The sequence below is a fragment of the Rhinoderma darwinii genome, chromosome 10 (genome assembly GCF_050947455.1).
Source record: "Rhinoderma darwinii isolate aRhiDar2 chromosome 10, aRhiDar2.hap1, whole genome shotgun sequence".
NCBI classification, from domain to species: Eukaryota; Metazoa; Chordata; class Amphibia; order Anura; family Rhinodermatidae; genus Rhinoderma; species Rhinoderma darwinii.
Window position 1 is genome coordinate 97,538,443 of NC_134696.1, and position 21,051 is coordinate 97,559,493.

Here is a 21,051-nt window from a genome sequence, read left to right on the forward strand (position 1 = left end):
CTTGTTTTTCCACTGTAACTATTGTCACTGTTAGGGCTGTGCTAGGTCTAGTTAGACCCAGCAGCAGCCTCCCACTAACCGCATCCAAGCGATCATGTGACCAGTCACATGATCACTGGGACCAATAGAGACAACGGTGCTACCACTGCCTCTATTCTGTACACAGCGTTCATTGAGCACTCTGTACAAGTGATCAGAGAAGATAGAAGCAGTAAAAGCTGCTTCATCTTCTTTCCAAGGTCCCCCGCAGTTACTGGCTGCAGGGCACCCGACATTCAGCTGCCTGATCGCTTGAGCAGCCAGCTCAAACCCGCGCCGTAGATATACTATGGCGCAGGTTTTAATGACCTCGACCACCAGACAAATACACTACCGTTCAAAAGTTTGGGGTCACCCAGAAAATTTTGTGTTTTCCATGAAAACTCACACTTATATTTATCAAATTAGTTGTAAAATGACTAGAAAGTATAGTCAAGACATTGACAAGGTTAGAAATAATGATTTTTATTTGAAATAATAATTTTCTCCTTCAAACTTTGCTTTCGTCAAAGAATGCTCTATTTGCAGCAATTACAGCATTGCAGACCTTTGGCATTCTAGCTGTTAATTTGCTGAGGTAATCGGGAGAAATTTCACCCCATGTTTCCAGAAGCCCCTCCCACAAGTTGGATTGACTTGATGGGCACTTCTTGCGTACTATACGGTCAAGCTGCTCCCACAACAGCTCTATGGGGTTGAGATCTGGTGACTGCGCTGGCCACTCCATTACAGATAGAATACCAGCTGCCTTCTTCTTCCTTAAATAGTTCTTGCATAATTTGAAGGTGTGCTTTGGGTCATTGTCCTGTTGTAGGATAAAATTTGCTCCAATCAAGCGCTGTCCACAGGGTATGGCATGGCGTTGTAAAATGGAGTGATAGCCTTCCTTATTCAAAATCCCTTTTACCTTGTACAAATCTCCCACTTTACCAGCACGAAAGCAACCCCAGACCATCACATTACCTCCACCATGCTTGACAGATGGCGTGAGGCACTCTTCCAGCATCTTTTCAGTTGTTCTGCGTCTCACAAATGTTCTTCTGTGTGATCCAAACACCTCAAACTTCGATTCGTCTGTCCATAACACTTTTTTCCAATCTTCCTCTGTCCAATGTCTGTGTGCTTTTGCCCATATTAATCTTTTCCTTTTATTAGCCAGTCTCAGATATGGCTTTTTCTTTGCCACTCTGCCCTGAAGGCCAGCATCCCGGAGTCGCCTCTTCACTGTAGACATTGACACTGGCGTTTTGCGGGTACTATTTAATGAAGCTGCCAGTTGAGGACCTGTGAGGCGTCTATTTCTCAAACTAGAGACTCTAATGTACTTGTCTTGTTGCTCAGTTGTGCAGTGGGGCCTCCCACTTCTCTTTCTACTCTGGTTAGAGCCTGTGTGTGCTGTCCTTTGAAGGGAGTAGTACACACCGTTGTAGGAAATCTTCAGTTTCTTGGCAATTTCTCGCATGGAATAGCCTTCATTTCTAAGAACAAGAATAGACTGTCGAGTTTCACATGAAAGCTCTCTTTTTCTAGCCAGTTTGAGAGTTTAATCGAACCCACAAATGTAATGCTCCAGATTCTCAAATAGCTCAAAGGAAGGTCAGTTTTATAGCTCCTCTAAACATCAAAACTGTTTACAGAGGTGCTAACATAATTGCACAAGGGTTTTCAAGTGTTTTCTAATCATCCATTAGCCTTCTAACAGTTAGCAAACACAATGTACCATTAGAACATTAGAGTGATGGTTACTGGAAATGGGCCTCTATACACCTATGTAGATATTGCATTAAAAACCAGACGTTTGCAGCTAGAATAGTCATTTAGCACATTAACAATGTATAGAGTGTATTTCTGATTAATTTAATGTTACCTTCATTGAAAAAAACAGTGCTTTTCTTGCAAAAATAAGGAAATTTCTAAGTGACCCTAAACTTTTGAATGGTAGTGTAACTACAGCGGGCGGTAAAAAAAAAATAAAAAAAAAAAAAAAAAAAAAATATATATATATATATATATATATATATATATATATCTTTATCTATATATATATATATATTTTAAAAAAATAAGTATACCATGTATTTACTCACCACTGGCTTCTCTTGACTTTAGGGCCCAACACACAAGGCCCCTTGCTACATCAGTCCCTGTAACAAAACGTCTGTGCTGTGGCACATATAAGGTCCTCACACTGCCCTTATATGCGCCATGACACAGACCTGTGTGCCCAGACATGATGTGGTGGAGGTCCTGCGGAGATCTAGGACGGAACCGCTTCTACTCTGGGCTGGCTCGCATTCTTTACGCTATTGACTAAAAACTTATAAAATTGCAATATGTAATCTGTTGCTAAGGAGCAATGATTGAACCTAATCTTAAAACACCTAGTCACCTGAACCTATAGAAATGTTACGGATTGTACTGGGTGTATAAATATTATTACAAACAATTGTGATGTTTCCATATGATTAATAAATATTTTTGCATAAGTGTGTGAATTTATTTTCATTATTTTTAAATTCTTCTGCAGGTGTGGGGTTAACCAAGGATACCCAATCCCTTAATGGGGTATTCCCATCTAAGACATTTATGACATATCTAGAGAACAGAAGTGACGACCCTGTCCTTCCTTGGCTGTATTTGTAACTCCTCTAGAATTAAATATAGAGAGCCTCACACATGCACGGCCACCTCCCCATTCATTCATCGCTTGTGGATATGCCATAAATGTTTGAGATGGGAATATGCCTCTAGGCCATGTGTATCTCCAAAGCACCCATATGCACCTGAAGGCCTCTGATGCTTATCTCGTAGAACAGACTGAGACTTACAGTGGGTAGGGAAGCTTATGAGACAGAGCTTGTCTCCTACATGGTTGAAGTTGTGAAGTGGTGCAGCATAATAATGAAAAGAGGCGCTCACCTCTAATAGTGTATATGGCGAACAGGTCATGGTTAGAGCAAAAACACATTCAAAGTTAGTTGTAACTAAAGGTACATTTTAAGGACAAAAAGCACCAAATAATATAGGACCTGATGTCATAGACTGGGCAGACAGAAACAATGGTGCAACAGGACACTAAAATAATATGAGACAGCATGTAGTAGAATACTCCCCTGAGAAAACCCGCATATAATAGAACACACCTCTGAGGAGACCGCATGTAATAGAATACTCCCCTGAGGAGAACGCATGTAAAAGAATACTACCCTGAGGAGACCTATGTAATAGTATACTCCCCTGAGGAGACTGCATGTAATAGAATACTCCCCTGACGAGACCGCATGTAATAGAATACTCCCCTGAGGAGACAGCATGTAATAGAATATTCCCCTGAGGAGAACGCATGTAATAGAATACTCCCCTGAGGAGACCGCATGTAATAGTATACTCCCCTGAGGAGAACACATGTAATAGAATACTCCCCTGAGGAGACCGCATGTAATAGAATACTTCCCTGAGGAGAACGCATGTAATTGAATACTCCCCTGAGGAGAACTCATGTAATAGAATAATCCCATGCAGAGACCTATGTAATAGTATACTCCCCTTAGGAGACTGCATGAAATAGAATACTCCCTGAGGAGATAGCATGTAATAGAATACTCCCCTGAGGAGAAAGCATATAATAGAATACTCCCCTGAGTAGAGGGCATGTAATAGAATATTCCCCTGAGGAGAACACATGTAATAGAAAACTCCCCTGCCAAGACCTATGCAATAGTGTACTCCCCTGAGGAGACTGCATGTAATAGAATATTCCCCTGAGGAGATCACATGTGATAGAATACTCCCCTGAGGAGACTGCATGTAATAGAATACTCCCCTAAGGAGACAGCATGTAATAGAATACTCCCCTGAGGAGACAGCATGTAATAGAATACTCCCCTAAGGAGACAGCATGTAATAGAATACTCCCCTGAGGAGACCGCATGTAATAGAATACACCCCTGAGGAGACCGCATGTAATAGAATACTCCCCTGAGGAGACCGCATGTAATAGAATACTCCCCTGAGGAGACAGCATGTAATAGAATAATCCCCTAAGGAGACAGCATGTAATAGAATACTCCCCTGAGGAGACCGCATGTAATAGAATACACCCCTGAGGAGACCGCATGTAATAAAATACTCCCCTGAGGAGACCACATGTAAAAGAATACTCACCTGAGGAGACAGCATGTAATAGAACACTCCCCTGAGGAAACTGCATGTAATAGAATACTCCCCTGAGGAGACCGCATGTAATAGAATACTCCTCTGAGGAGATATTGTCAGGGCAAAACTTCCTTCTCCCTGTTATTCCACACCGAATAGCCACCTCTGTAAATTGGAACTGAGGGCATGCATGGAGAAAATATACCACGAGACGAGTTGGTATAGATCCTCCCTCAGTGAGGTAGAAAGTGAACTGAACTTTTTATTGAACAAAAGAAAGAAACACAAGTTCCCACCCTAGAGATGTGGGACGTGCTTAAGCCCTATTGGCTTTATTCAGCTGTAAGTTCTTCTGTACACTCCTCTTGCATTCCAGGGGCAGTGTCTCCATAGGCGTGTCCATCATTCAGGCTCCTTTGTGTTCCATAGATCCAATCTCTTTGTGAAATACACTGATATATATATATATATATATATATATATATATATATATATATGTAAGGATAATATTTTTGAAAACAATATACATGGTAATGATCCTTGACAGTCCCCCCTAAAAATATTATTACTCTATCTCTGAGTCTTGCCTAGCAACCTACCACTGACCACTCGAACCAGGCGGGTAGGGGTTTTGGATTTCTTCACCAGCTTGAGACGAGCTACTCCTTATGAGTAACCCCCCTTTGTACCTGGACTTCCAAGGTTTCGGAGTGGTCCTAACTGTCCCTATTCTCCTCAGTATACAGAATGGTTGTCTTGGTATAATCTACAAACCGCTGCTGGTTGTAATATATATAATTAATCCAGTCTACATTTTTATTAATGTTAATAATTGTCGCACTGTAACTTACTGTCCTAATGGGACTTTTACCCCTGCAGATATAACAGGTCATGGGCAGCATCTTCCCTAAACCTAGATACACCTGGATAACATAACCTCCGGGCTGTTACTGCTGCCATGTACTTCTTACTTATGAGTGACAACAACCAGTGACCTTCACCTCACACCTCCACATAAACCTCCTCAGATCGTAATTTGCAGCACCGTGGCATATTTACACACATTATAATTATAAACTTCAGACAATATAAACAATAGGGCCTCAATTAATAATATAATGCTATCACCAATCTCATGCTATCACCCTCAGGTTTTGGGTCCCATCAGTTCATTGCCAGTCCTGTACATCATCGTCCTCTCCTTCTCCTGTCTTCTGTGGAGTCAGACTGCACAGTGGTGTCCAGTGGGGGATTTATTATTATCCTCCACCTGGTCACTTACTTATTAAAACACTTGATACTGCTGACGGATTCACTCAGGTCTTTGGTCTTTACTTTACTTCGCTGATGTCATCAGGACTTGGTTCGGTCCTTCTCATCTGTCAGACACTGTCTCTTTTAGTATACGTCACCGGGCTGTACATAGCACATCATGCTGTGAGCCTGGGGTGAGATCCCATGTAGACGGAGTAGTGGAGTTTTATTGTGACTACCACAAACCCTCCGTATCTGTCCTCTTCCTCTGGTAAGTTACTTGTCTGGGCGCCTGCTTAAAATAAATACTAATCTGGTGATAACATCATCCGCATACACTATAAACGTTGTTCTAAGTACATACAATAATAATGACAGGCCCTTAAACGACAAACAAACACCTTTATGTAAGAAAAACTTCTCTGTTCCACTGGACAGGGCCCCTAGAAGATGTGTAATTATTGGGTACATTATATTTGAACTTGGTGTTACACTTTCCAGCAGGATTTATATCTTATTCTCAGCTGATTACCTGGAACATCTCCTATTCACAGAAATATACACAGATTCCACATGTTTATCTGACAAGTGTCTCAAACCAATTTTTCCCCCCTACTCTGGTTCGTTCTACCTGGGAGGGCCTCTCAAGGTCTCTTCTCTTCGTGGGAGGCGGGTATGATAAGGTTGGCACCGGTCTGCCAGGACTGTTCTGTAGGCAAATAAAAAAGCTCTAACAGAATTTAGCAGCATCAGCTGTAAAGCCTGGGACATATCAATTAGATCTTACCACATGGATCCTTGCAGTCTTGGGGCATATGTGAGGTCATACACCATCAATGCAAGTGCCATCAAGGGTGCCTTGGGTGGTACCGGTTTACCTTCCTTTATCCATCCACATTCTGTCAGAATCTGGTTCTCACGCCTTCCGCTCCCAGTTGGAGAATAAGCTTTTCATCACATAATCATTAATTGATCTTAATCAGATAATTAATTTGAAGAAAAACATTAACAAATAACATCTTTACATTAAAAGTTCACATTGAGCAATAACTAGAAGTGATACATGCAAACTCATTTTACTTCTTTTTATATATCTATAGATACACATATACACCGCACAGAATTCTCTGCTCTAAAATTTTCCTTTCACAACAAAAATATTTTCAAATGGGAATCTACTTGCACTGAGAAGTTGTCATTTACACAAACATAATACTGACGCACGCCTCCAATAGTCCAATGCTAAGGCTGGTCCAGAACTTTACATAAAACTTAACCTCAGTATTTAATATTCCCACAACACTTTTTGAATATCGTTATTAAACTAACTTTGGGATATAATCTGGAGAACTGCTGACATCTTATCATTGTACAAACATCAGCTCAATACTTGGGATAACACTGTTCCCCTGTCACTACACACAACGTCTGCAGTGGGGAAGATACCGGCCGGTATTCAGGCCCCCCTGAGAACAGGTCTACACATACGAGCACATTGTCATACACTTCTACCTCGGGTAGTTGTATGTTCTGCAGTCGCTGGGACGGGTAATCTGGCCGGGCTGCACTTTTCACAGGTACCTTTGCTGTTTTACCTATGTCATGCCGTGTGCACATCATGCCGGCTGCTACAAACCTAGTGGTGGCATTATTGTATCCAGGGACAAGCCAATTTACTGACACCTGGCTGCAGATACTCTTGTTGTCAGTTCTGTCTTCCCTTGCGCTCTCAATTGGCTTACCCAATGATCCAATAAATGTCCTACTACCAACGGGCCCATAATTGTGGGCGATGCCAAAAGCGTACCTAGAGTCAGTGTAAATGTCGGCTGTCTTACCTTCTGCCAGGTTACAGCCGCAGCGAGCACCTCCAACTCTGCTCCTTGAGATGAATGAGGAGGTAAGAGTGGTTTCTGGATGATTTACCTGGTGCCTCGTATCCTGTCTTGTACATACTGTATATGATTAAGTATTTCTATATTACAAATTTACATTAAAAACTCATGTAACATATAGATAGAACATTTCAAAGGGGGGCGTCTTCATTCTCTAAAATAAAAACAAATGTTATACACGTCTCCACACTCATCCGATAATCCAGAACACTTTGAGAATCTCACTTTATCAGGTTCCTTCCCTCCTAAATCTGTAAAGACTCATCTGTAAGTGACTTCAGCCTCTTGGGTCAATTTGCTGGAGTGGGATGGTCTCTTACACAATACCTCATATTGGATGGAGACTACAGCACAGCATACCCGGTGCCATATTTACTGTTCTGGAAGGATTTACACAGAAAAACCTCAACATTTAAGTTACTCTCATACACATTTAATCTGGGTTACTCATTGGGGTCTCATACACATTTTGTAGATCTCCTGGAACCAAATTCATTAATTCAAAACGAACCAAAATTTTACCTGTTCAGTTCCTTCACCATTCCCCCCTTTGTGGACTCTGCGAAAGTAATGTAGCAGGGTTCAAAACTACATCTCAACATAATAAGGTCGGGCACTCTATCTGGGGGGCACTGGTTTAACCCCCTGTAATACACAACAGCCTGGAACAAAAATGACTTTCTCCTGACAAAAAATACATTTTATCTTTAAAATGACTTGCAACCATTTACCTGTAAAACATGTCACATTTTCCAAAATAAGATTTAGGCCGCACCATAGCACGTGCCTCATGTGTGAAAACAAAAACAAAACAATTGTAATTAGTTATTCAATAAAACGGAAAATATTATATCTGGTAATATTAATTACTGGAAACCAATAAACTATATACAAGAATAGGGAAAAGTGGGGGCACATACACTTTCAAGACACCGTGTCTCACAATATCTGTAGTTTAATACATTTGAATTAACATCAAAACACATTAAATCTTATCACATCATAACACATAAAATATGCAGCGTAACTTTTATCAACAACAGCGCATGTGCAAAGATAAGAAACTTTCCTGTACACAGAAAAAATAAACTGATTTTAACCCCATACACAAAACACTAAGAATTTTTGTTTTTTAGAAATTATTGCTGTTAAAAATAAGAGCATACAATATAGATCTAAAATCAGTGCAATATTGTAATCCCTTGTCTAATCAGTCCACGCCCTGTACACCAGTCTGCTTTTCAGACTGCACACATCACACAGCCCCGCTCCCACACACCATCTCATTCTACAGGAGGGGGTCACACATTCACTCCTCACAGCTTCTATTCTCACAATCTTAACAATTTCAATGCCGGAAAAACAACGTACGTATCTGCAATCATTCATCACACTATTGTATAGAAATGTTCTACGTTCAAAACATCAAACACATAATCTGTAACTGTGTCCAATCTGTCGGCCACCATCTCTATATTATCATGACGTGTCTTTTCACCAGTGCACAGCGTCCTACACACTGGGACGGAATCTAGAATAGAAAAAAACACTGCTGCATGTGTTACTGAGGGAAATGACAAAATTAACAAGGCTATCATTTCATACTGATTTCATTGGGCCGGGCGTGACCTCATCAGGGGAGGGGGGGCAGCCTCTCCCACAGGAAGCACATTGCTCAGCTGTGAGGGGGGTTTTGCTGCCCACAATGAGGACACACTCAACATGAGGGACGGACGCCATTACAGGGCGGCAGCTGGTCCTGTGGTTTCTAATACATAACATAATACAATGCCTTTCTTATTCCTAACTTCCATTCGCTTCACCAAATCATACGAATAGGATAATCTGGGTACGGGTGATCCTGATGATTTGAATAAGCACCGTAAACCATCCATTCTAACAGTCTATATTATACACGTAATTTATATAACAATTTTCGGTCTACAACGCTCTAGGTCTAGCCGGAAATATTACAATTTCACAGTCTGCAACTCTCTCTAGGTCTCGCCAAAATATTACAATCTCCCAGTCTGCAATGTATTAAATCTCGCTGGAATATTACAATCTCGCTGGAATATTACAATCTTCCAATCTGCAATTCATTAAATCTCGCTGGAATATTACAATTTCCCAGTCTGCAACTCACAGGTCTTGCTGGAAAATTACTCACGACTTATCGTGCCCCTGTATAAAACAGGTTATATTTTCTATCTAGTCCCTAATTACCCAGAGGATGGTTAGTCGGGCGCGACTAATTTCTTACGGGTTCGTGACCACACAGCAGGGATGTCGCCTCTGTCGCCTGAGATAATCCAGCCAACCGACAAGGGCTATACATATTCCCACAAGACCGTCCACTAACACAGATAAGTCGAAGAATAATCAAATCAACTGACTTACCGTGTTATTGTGGAGGTGATCAGGTTCCTTCAGTGGGCAGTCCTGGGTCGTCTGTTTCACCCTGTGATTGTCGGTTGTCCGGATTCCGCGATCCCCTCAAGTGTGGCCCTACGTTGGGCGCAAATTGTCAGGGCAAAACTTCCTTCTCCCTGTTATTCCACACCGAATAGCCACCTCTGTAAATTGGAACTGAGGGCATGCATGGAGAAAATATACCACGAGACAAGTTGGTATAGATCCTCCCCCAGTGAGGTAGGAAGTGAACTGAACTTTTTATTGAACAAAAGAAAGAAACACAAGTTCCCTCCCTAGAGATGTGGGACGTGCTTAAGCCCAATTGGCTCTATTCAGCTGTAAGTTCTTCTGTACACTCCTCTTGCATTCCAGGGGCGGTGTCTCCATAGGCATGTCCGTCATGCAGGCTCCTTTGTGTTCCATAGATCCAATCTCTTTGTGAAATACACTGATATATATATATATATATATATATATATATATATATATATATATATATATATATATATATATATATATATATATATATATATGTAAGGATAATATTTTTGCAAACAATATACATGGTAATGATCCCTGACAATGTCATATAATAGAATACACCCTTAATAATATACTGTAATATAGCACAGATTGAGGTGTTCACTCTAACATTATTGTAACACTACCAGGTCTCGTACCTCAAAGAAAGTATTGTAATGAGAGGAGTTCTGTATGATACATTACAAATATAAATAAATTGTAATAGTAACATTATACACAACTGTTCCTTCCCTGGAAACCCATCCCATTTATAGTAGGTACTGAGAATTTCAAACATTGGTCAACACCCGTTACCTGCCAAGCTCCTCATTGTACCTCCTCTTTGTTTTGTGTTCTGGACAGATACATAGACCTCTATATGTCAACTTTCACATCCGTTGTGATATCATGCAGTTGAACTTAATACAGTATCTCAGAACTGGGGATCTGTCATTCTGAATAGTGTGAAGAGTGGGAGAAGAGGGTTGCATTGACAATCCAACACAATGGGCAGCACTTTGAACACATTTTATAAGTAGTCAGAAACTTGTAAATAACTCATGAAAGAATAAAGTAACGTTAAAACCAAGCACACCATTGTTTTTCTTGTGAAATTCTCGATAAGTTTGATGTGTCACATGACCCTCTTCCCATTGAAAAAACTAAAGTTGGATACAAAATGTCTGACTTCAAAATGGCCGGCATGGTCAACACCCAGCTTGAAAAGTTTCCCCCCTCCCATATACTAATGTGCCACAAACAGGAAGTTAATATCACCAACCATTCCCATTTTATTTAGGTGTATCCATATAAATGGCCCACCCTGTACATTTGAGCCATTAAACTGTGTAAATATCAATAAAAACTGGAAAAATGTAGGTGCTCTAAAACTTTGGACCGGTAGTGTATATTGTTGCCATTTTGTTTCTTTTCCTTTCTCTTTAGTAAACTGAATTTTGAGAACAAAAATATTAAATTACCAAAATCACAGGTTACTTGACAAAAACATTTTAAATTTAAATCTTAACAATTGTCTATATTTGGAAAATGTGGAAATCTTATACTTTGGTAAAAGAAAATTAATAAAGGCTAAGCCTATTATTAATTTACATTTTTTTTTAAGAAATCAAAAACCACAAGTCCTTGTCATGCTCCAATATTTTTATATTTACAATATTAAAATTTGGCTCAAGCTCGGAGTTCATGACTATGAGGAATAGGCTGGCTGTAGATATACCATATGACTCTTCAGTGGACAAGGGAATATAACCTATTCATAACTAGCTGCAATAAAAAATGGGCATGGTCTGTTAGGCCATAAGGTTTTATGGCACCCATAGAAGTTTTTGGAGCCATCTTGTACATCTGTATGCTTTCAGTATATATATGTTGTAGCAGTTTGGGGAATGTGGTTAGACAAAGAGATACTCTCAGCGCAGTATTCTTGTTAAACAGGACTTAGAAGCTTTATTTCTCTTTCAAGCAGGAAAGTCCAATAAACACACAGGTAGCTTGTGGCATCAGCATACACAAAGTTTAGAACAGAAAGAAACGTTTCAAGTAACAAAAGTCCAAGTATACAGTGTTTCTCTCTGAGATCATTGACAGCCATCATGACAGCCACAGGTAATGGAGACTATTCGATGTCCATTAATTAACATGTGCAAAGAGCCACTTATATATCATTGTATAGATCGTATTGATTGAGGATTGTGCTAAGGGAAATTGGGACAGAGACATATTATATGTTCTCTTTATATCTCTGTTTTACCTGTTGTATACTATACATCATTATACCTATATGGCTATGGTGGAATTGTTTGATGGTGCCAGAGTTACTATTTTAAGTATGTTTTAAAATTTGTATGTATATTTGTTAGGGTTCTGGGGGGTATACATATTTATTTAGTAATAAAATAATTATTTCTGGACAAACTCATGTCTAAGATTTATTTGTCGCATGGTACGTGCAATTGAGATGTATATAGGTTTTCTGAATTTGGATTATGTCTTGTGCTTATATTTATGCCCAAAGAGCATTAAAGGTGTTGAAGTAGAGTAATTAGAAGCTCTGTATCAGAAAATGGAGCTCCAACTGCTATGAAAATATTCTAAAGAAATTATTTAGCACAGAATATTAGTTATATTTAGATTATTTTTTTTTTACAAATTAGAAATTTTTTAATAGTGGACATTTACGTTAAATATACCCGATTAGGACATCATTTGAATGAGCACTAGGAGTGTTGTACAATGAGTACGGACTCACAAAGTTCCTCTTTTCCTGACTGGTTAATTATGGGCATAGTTTGCATATCATGACTAATTCCCAAACAAAGCATCCCAAAAAATAATTTACACCGGAACATTTAGGAAGACACTAGCTCTCAACTCTCTCAATCCACGGTTAATGTATAATATTATCTACTGCAGTCAGTGTAGTACATCTGGTGCCTAATCGCATCTTTATATCTTCTTACTACTTTGCTTTTACTTTAGACACAAAAGCTTTTGCTTCGCTCTATAAAGAGGAAACCTGTTTCTAAGGTAAGAGCTCAAAGACAGTGTTTATATTATTTTTATTATTATTATTATTATTATTATTATTATTATTATTATTATTATTATTATTGTTATTATTATTTGTATTGTTATTTATTTTTATTTTTGTGATTATTATTTTCTTTGTTGTTACTTTTATTATTATTATTATTATTTCTATTATTATTGTTATTATTTGTATTATAATGTTTATTGTTATTATTATTGTCTTTGTTGTTCTTGTTGTTTTTATTATTATTATTATTATTTATTATTATTGTTGTGATTATTATTGTCTTTGTTACTTTTATCAATATTATTATTATTATTATTATTATTATTATTATTATTATTATTATTATTATTATTATTAATGTCTTTGTTGTTGTTCTTGTTGTATTATTATTATTCCAAATTATAAAATAAACACCATACTAAAATGTATAGAAACATTAGAAATAACCAAGGAGTTCAATAAATATAAAAAAGTGTAAGACTATATCTATTATATCTACTTCATAATGAGTTCACCTATGAAGCAGCACAGAGTCCGGTTATGGGATGGTGTCATGTCCGTCTTGTATCCGACATCGGATTTCCTCAATCCTTACAGTAGTTCGCTGACGACAGCACACATCTCCACTATGTTCGAAAGTTATTTATTGATCAAACATCCATAGCAAAAAGTCCAGTGATTCGATCCATCAACATAACAGGGATGACTCAAAACTTGCACTTTTTTTTAAGGGTTATTGATCTTGCATCCAGCAGAGGCAACTTCAATCCCCTGTAAACATGTATGTTTGGCTGAATTGTAAGAGGGAGAAAAGCAGCTACCATACCACACTAGTGCCGCTTGTCTATGTGAATACCAAGGATCAGACAGGTCAAAATCCAGATGGTTGGATTCCTCCAATATATCTCATTTTGGTATAGATGGACTGTCCCCATAGATATTATATTGTTGGCAGATCCCTTAACCAATTAACGACCGTATAGCATGTTGTTAGAGTATCCACTGGATTAAGCTCTTGAGTGCTGTCGCCGATTTCTTTTGGGCAGTATATAATTTTTGCTCAACACATTTCGGCAGACACAACTTTTACATTTTTTCATTGGTGTGTCCGGACACAGCCTTGTTTTATGTGGAAGAAATTGTAGTTTGTTTTTTTAGTAACTATTTGGAGGTATAGCTACATAAGTAATAAAAAAAATTTTTTTTATTGCGGGGTATCATTTTTTTATACTGATCACGGTTCATACTAAATAATCTGTTAAATAAATTTTTCTGGTTATCAGTTATGAGGATTGATCAGCTTTCCCGGTTTGACTCATGACAACCCTGACAGCTAATTTTGCCAGGTAAAACAGCAGCCAGCCAGACATTTCCCCTGCCTACACTGCCTGGAAAATGTTATATTATGTAGTGGCCATTAAGATAAATGGCCATCTATATAATTAGTTGACAGCTCAAGTCTGCCAAAATAGTACCTGTTCTTACATAGCTGCTTCAAATTCAGGCTCATAGAGGGGAACCTCTATGGGGGACCCTGGTCTATCACATATACTCATAATAGGGCACATGAATAGGGGTTGTCTTCTGAGACAACCCCTTCAAATAATAACTACACCGGTAATTGTTAACGCTATTACAAATATATAATGGGGGCCAACATTTTTAAACTCAAATGTGAAATTTGTCAGGGTCTGTAGAGGTTGCGTTTGTTCTGCCTATGGCTCTGTAGTAAGAGCAGTAGGGACTTCCGGTCCAGCCGTACGGGCTCGGTGCACACAGTTCTGCAATGTCAGATATTTGTGTAGGAATACAGGTGTCATGTACCAACGAGTCAGTAATTTAAATGAGCTCTCTTGGATCCTCACACATTGGGAAAAGCTTGAGAGTTAGACAAAATGGTATGTATTTCCTATTCTGTGAAATGTCTGTCAAGTTCCTGCTCCCATTCTCGCACATAGCACAGCTTCGAGGTATAGCCGTGTAAGAGCAATAACAGTGAAACATTGGATGTAGATTTAGCCCTTGGTGCAGTGTTTGTAAGGAGTTTTTCAACCCACTTCAAATTACTAAGTGGGTGAGATATTTGATGTAGGAACCGTCTACAGGTCTGCCTGAAAGTCAATCGGTGTAGAAAGTTAGTTCCACCGTATCATGTTGCGATAATAAAGTGATGATATACTGTATAAATTTGGCTCTCGAGAGCAAATAGTTGTTATAGGTGAGCTAAAAAGGTCTAGCCCAAGGTTCAAAAGTATCAACTATGTGTTTATTCAGCCAAGAGTGAATAACTCCTATCGCATCATAGGTGACGGCAAGTCACCTGATGCAAGGAATACAATAAGGTCCTGATTAACTCTGCCCATAGTAATAGTGCTGGGAACATCTAGGTTCCAAGGTGTAATTCTTAAAATCTATTAAAAAAAATGTGGCTTGTGAGCCTAGAAGAGTCCGTTCAATTTCTACGTGAATGGGGACAGAAGACGGCGTGACCAAGTCTAGCCATCGGGAAATAATAATATTTATTCTTGTTTTCATTTCAGGAGCCTAGACATGGATGGGATTGAAGCTTCTTCTTCTTCTTCTTCTTCTTCTTCTTCTTCTGTCTATTATTATTATTATTATTATTATTATTATTATGACTACTATAATTCTGGGTAAGTTGATTATCAGTAAGTTGAAAAGTTTTTTTTTTTTGTTTTTTTTTATTACATCAATGTTATTTGTTATTTTGACCCCTTAATGACCAGGCTTATTTATTTTGGCCTTATGGACCAGGCAAATTTTTTCAAATCTGACATGTGTCACTTTAAGTGGTAATCAATTTGAAATGTTTTTATTTTTTCAAGCGATTCTCAAATCGTTTTCTCGTGACACATTGTACTTTAAGTTAGTGGTAAAATTTGGTTAATACATTCAGTTTTTATTTGTGAAAAATACCAAAACTGAGAAAATTAGCAACAATTAGCATTTTGTAGATTTTTATAAATTTAAATGTATTTGCTTGTAAGACAGATAGTAATCCCACACAAAATAGTTACAAGTCAACATTTCCTATATGTCTACTTTATGTTGGCATAGTTTTTTGAACATCCTTTTTTTTTTCTAGGACATTACAAGGCTTATAAGTTTAGCAGCAATTTCTCATATTTTAATGAAAATTTCAAAAGCCGTTTTTTTTAGTGACCAGTTCAGTTCTGAAGTGGCTTTGAGGGCCTTATATATTAGAAAACCCCAATAAGTCACCCTATTATAAAGACTGCCCCCCTTAAGACATTTTATGGGGTGTAGTGAGCATTTTGACCCGACAGGGGCTTTTTCATTAGAAATGAATGTGCAGTGGATGGTGCAAAGTGAAAGTTGCCATTTTCCACAGATATGCCAATTTAGTGCACAATATGTTGTGTCCAGCTTGGGCCACTTAAGACAAATACCTCATAAACGGTTAAGCGGGTTCCCCCGGGTACGTTAATAACATATATGTGAATGTAAACTGCTGTTTGGGCACGCTGCAGGGTTCAGAAGTGACGGAGCACCATTTGACTTTTGGAGCGCAGATTTTGCTTGGTAGTTGTTCTGTGTGGTTTCTATGTTTTGGGAGGGGTGATGACCAAAAAAATTTAGATTCTGCCATTGATTTTTTTTTTTGTGGTGTTCACTGTGCGGGAAAAATAACATTACAGTTTTACAGTTTGAGTCGTTATGGAGGCGGTGATCCCAAATATGTGGACTTTTTTTTTTTACATTTTCATTTTTTTCCTATAACAAAAGTCTTTATTATAGGAAAAAAGGCAGTTTTTGTTTTTTTAACTTTTATTTTTAGACTTTTGTTCACTTTTATTAACTTTTTTTTTTTTGTCCCACTAGGGGACTTGAAGGCCTGCATGTAGTGGAATGGATTAGAGCTATTAGGCTCCACCTCTGGGCGGGGACTAATGGGCTTCCAGACCAGGAGGCCACTACTGACTGACCAATCACAGCGATCGATGGCGGCGGCGCCGCACCATGATTGGTCCCCCGCCCTATTATAGTGACTATCGGCTGTTTGTGACAGCCGATATCACTGTTCTGTCGCCATGACTTTTGACACGGTGATAGAACATTACCATGACATAATTGTACTTCATGGTGCCTTAAAGAGGCTCTGTCACCACATTATAAGTGGCCTATCTTGTACATGATGTGATCGGCGCTGTAATGTAGATTACAGCAGTGTTTTTTATTTAGAAAAACGATAATTTTTGACGGAGTTATGACCTATATTAGCTTTATGCTAATGAGTTTCTCAATTGCCAACTGGGCGTGTTTTACTATATGACCAAGTGGGAGTTGTACAGAGGAGTGTATGACGCTGGCCAATCAGTGACCAATCAGCGTCATACACTTCTCTCCATTCATTTACTCTGCAGATAGCGATATAGCTATATCGCTATGTGCAGTCACATAAACACACTATAACTCTACTCATGTGTCATGACAATGAATATACATTACCTCCAGCCAGGATGTAATGTGTATTCATTCTCCTGATCACTTCTGCAGTAAATATTCTATGGGTTAATAGGATTACAGCGTTTACATGCCATAACTTTATTACTTTTTTGTCGATTTAGCGGTATGATGGTTTATTTTTTTGCGGGACGAACTGTAGTTTTAATTGACATTATTTTTGGGTACATGCAACTTTTTGATCACTTTTTATAAAAAAAACTTTTTTTGGGGGACACTAAAGTAACAGAAAAAAAAAAAATTTGGGTTGGGTTTTTTACTACGACGTTCACCGAGCGTTATATGGTGAAAGTTGTGACTTTTTTTGAAGGCAGCGATACCAGTTATGAAAAAACTTCTTTTTTACCTTTAATTTAGGGGAAAAAAATTTGATTATTTATTTTAATTTTTTTACTTTTAATATATTAAAAAAAACTTTATTCAACTGTGTTCAACTTTTCTTACTACTGCCCCTAGGGAATTGTTGGATCGCTTACATGATATACTGCATTACTAATATGTTGCAGTATATTGTGATCACCTCACTCTAACGGCTTACATGCCACGGTCGCTATTGACCACAGCATCTAAGGCTATGTTCACACTCTAGATTAAAAACGGCTTTAAAATACGGAGCTGTTTTCAAGGGAAAACAGCCTCTGATTTAGAGCAGTTTTTTATGCATCAGGCATTCGTTGATGCGTTTTTTTTTACGTCTGTTTTTGGAGCCATTTTTCTATTGATCCAATGAAAAACGGCTCCAAAAACGGCTCAAGAAGTGACATGCACTTCTTTTTTATGGGGCTTTTTTTTCTCGCCGTTTTTAAAATGAAACACAGTTTTTTTTCATTGGAATCAATGGGCAGATATTTGGAGGCGATTGGCCCCTGTATCTTCAGCCGTTTCCTGGGCCGTTTACGGCCTGAAAAGTGGCTGAAAATAGGCCGTTTGAACATACCCTAAGGGTTTAAACTAGCTTATTTAAACCCGCTTCATACTCCCCCACCCGACTTCTGCCGTATATATATAGCGGATGTCAGCGAGAGGTTAATGCCCGGGGCCCAAACCACTCTGTTCAGACCCTAGTTGATCCACTATAAATATTTGTAGTTCAAAATCTCACGCAATACTTTGATATCTCTTTCTTTTCTAATCTGTTTTCAGGGTAAACGCCTCTGTGAACAATAACGACACTTCGGACTTGTGGATAAGTTTCAACAATTTTTCTGTTCCAACCTTTTTAATCACCTGGTACTGCATCATTTTCTTTTTGGGAATTGTCGGGAATGGTTTAGTCATCTGGATTGCTGGATTTAAAATGAAGACAATAAGTTCTGTGTGGCTCCTCAACCTGGCCATCGCTGACCTCATAAGTTGTGCATCAATTCCACTGCGCATTGCAGAATGGATAACAATAAAACAAATGAAACTTCTTCTATGTAAAATCAGCACCGGTTTATTCTTTGTAACCATGACTAGTAGCGTAAACTTTTTGACAGCCATGAGCGTTGATCGCTGCATATCAGTAATATGGCCCATTTGGTGGAAACATCATAGAACCTACAGGTCTGCCGCTACCATAACCGTGATCATTTGGGCGTTGAGTCTAATTATGAGTTTCCCTTTTGTCACTGTTAACAATTTGTTTTTCAGTTTTACAGAATGTTCTACAAAAAAGCTTGAAGAAAAGACAAAAAAATTTATGCAAATTGCTAGATTTATCGTCATGTTTTTTATCCCTTTCATCATAATCCTTATCTGCAATGGAATCATGTGTTTCAAACTACGAAAAGTTAAAAAGAAAGGAAAAACTTTTCGATCTTACAAAATCTTCGTAGCACTTGTCATGATCTTTTTTATCACTGCGTTTCCGTATCACGCTTGGCGGTTAATTCCGTTAAATTTCAGTTCTGAGGCAGTTGATCATTTTTTAACTCAGTTTTTCGTCTGTTTGGCTTATCTCAACAGTGGTCTCAATCCCTTCCTCTACGTGTTCATGGGCACAGATTTCAAAAAGCATTTCAGGTTGGCACTATCAGAGGTGAAAAGTTCTTTTAGCGAAAAACCTAGTAAAACAACCTAGTGCCTTACACATGTCTCTAAAATTAAGACGCCTCAGTTCTAAGAAAGTTTTGCAAACCCCTTTGTTTCATTTTTTTTTTCTCTCTGTAGTAGTGTAGCTCTCTAAGTCTAATAATTGGGGGTCCATATTAATATTCTTGTATGCCATCACTTCATATGGTCAGAAAACCCATTTAACATAATATTACATTTCACAATAAGGAATTTTACAAACAAAGTTCAATAATTTTGAACAATTTCTTTTTATATGAAAATATGGACACCCAATTATTTGAATGGGTGCCATGTAATACTGAATTTCCCCTGTAGTGGCCACTGCAGGGATAATATGTGGCCTGTCATAACTTCCCTGCTATTCACTGTATTTTCAGAAGTCAGACCCATCGTGATCAGGGAGGAATTTAGAACAACTCCCTTAAAAAGTGACCGTAACTGTTTTTTCTGAATCTACAGAGCTCTATTGTACTATGTAATATAAATAGTTGTATTATTTACTAGTCCTTCTCAATGAATTAGAATATCATCAAAAAGTTAATTTATTTCAGTAATTCAATTAAAAAAATGAAACTGATATATTATGTAGGTTCATTACACAGAGTGATTTATTTACAGCATTTTTTTTTCTTTTAATGTTGATGATTAGGGTAACAGTTAAAGAAAACCCAAAATTTAGTATCTCAGAAAATTGTAATATTATTTAAGCCCAATTTCAAAAAAGATTTTTAATACCGAATTGTTGGCCTACTGAAAAGTCTGTACAGTATCTGCCCAAACTACTTGATCGGGGCTCCTTTTACATGAATTACTGTATCATGCGGCGTGGCATGGAGGCTATAAGCCTGTGGCACTGCTGAGGTGTTATCAATGCGGCGTGGCATGGAGGCGATCATCCTGTGGCACTGCTGAGGTGTTATGGAAGCCCAGGTTGCTTTGATATTGGCCTTCAGCTCGTCGGCATTGTTGGGTCTGGGGTCTCTCATCTTTTTCTTGACAATACCCTATAGATTCTCTATGGGGTTTAGGTCAGGCGAGTTTGCTGGCCAATCAAGCGCAGTGATACTGTGTTTATTAAACCAGGTGTTGGTACTTTTGGCAGTGTGGGCAGGTGCCAAGTCCTGCTGGAAAATGAAATCCGCATCTCCATAAAGCTGTCAGCAGAGGGAAGCATGAAGAGCTGGAAAATTTCCTGCTAGAAGCTGTGCTGACTCTGGACTTGATATAACTCAGTGGACCAACACCAGCAGATGACATGGCCCCCAAACCATCACTGACTGTGGAAACTTCACACTGGACCACAAGACACTTCGATTGATGCCTCTCCACTCTCCCTCCAGACTCTGGGACCGAGATTTCCAAATGAAATGGAAAATTTACTTTGATCTGAAAACAGGACTTTGGACACTGAGTTACAGACCCGTCCTTGTAAAGGCTTAGGAAACCTTTGCAGGTGTTCTGTGTTGATTCGCTGATTAGAGTGTCACATCAGGAGTCTACGCTCTTAATTTTTTACCCATATCCTAGCTTTCTGAGAGACTAAATCCGGGGTTTTCATTAACTGTTCCCATACTCATCAACATTTAAAAAAATGCTGGAAATAGATCCCTCTGTTTGTAATGAATCTATAGAATATATGAGTTCCACTTTTTT

The 21,051-nt window shown here is 38.5% G+C and overlaps 1 protein-coding gene across 1 annotated transcript; it reads left to right on the forward strand.

Annotated features, from left to right (window-relative positions):
- The first annotated feature begins 7,512 nt into the window (after positions 1-7,512).
- Positions 7,513-19,405, forward strand: LOC142662667 (C3a anaphylatoxin chemotactic receptor-like). The gene is made up of 2 exons (XM_075840879.1): positions 7,513-7,610; positions 18,487-19,405. Exons 1-2 carry the CDS (start codon positions 7,513-7,515, stop codon positions 19,403-19,405), a joined length of 1,017 nt encoding a protein of 338 aa, XP_075696994.1.
- Positions 19,406-21,051: the final 1,646 nt, after the last annotated feature.

Excerpts from the sequence above, each read along its gene's own strand:
- LOC142662667 (XM_075840879.1), top strand. The coding sequence starts at position 7,513 with ATGTTATACACGTCTCCACACTCATCCGATAATCCAGAACACTTTGAG. Across the intron at positions 7,611-18,486 it reads AAATCTGTAAAGACTCATCT|GGTAAACGCCTCTGTGAACA; the intron begins GTAAGTGACTTC and ends ATCTGTTTTCAG.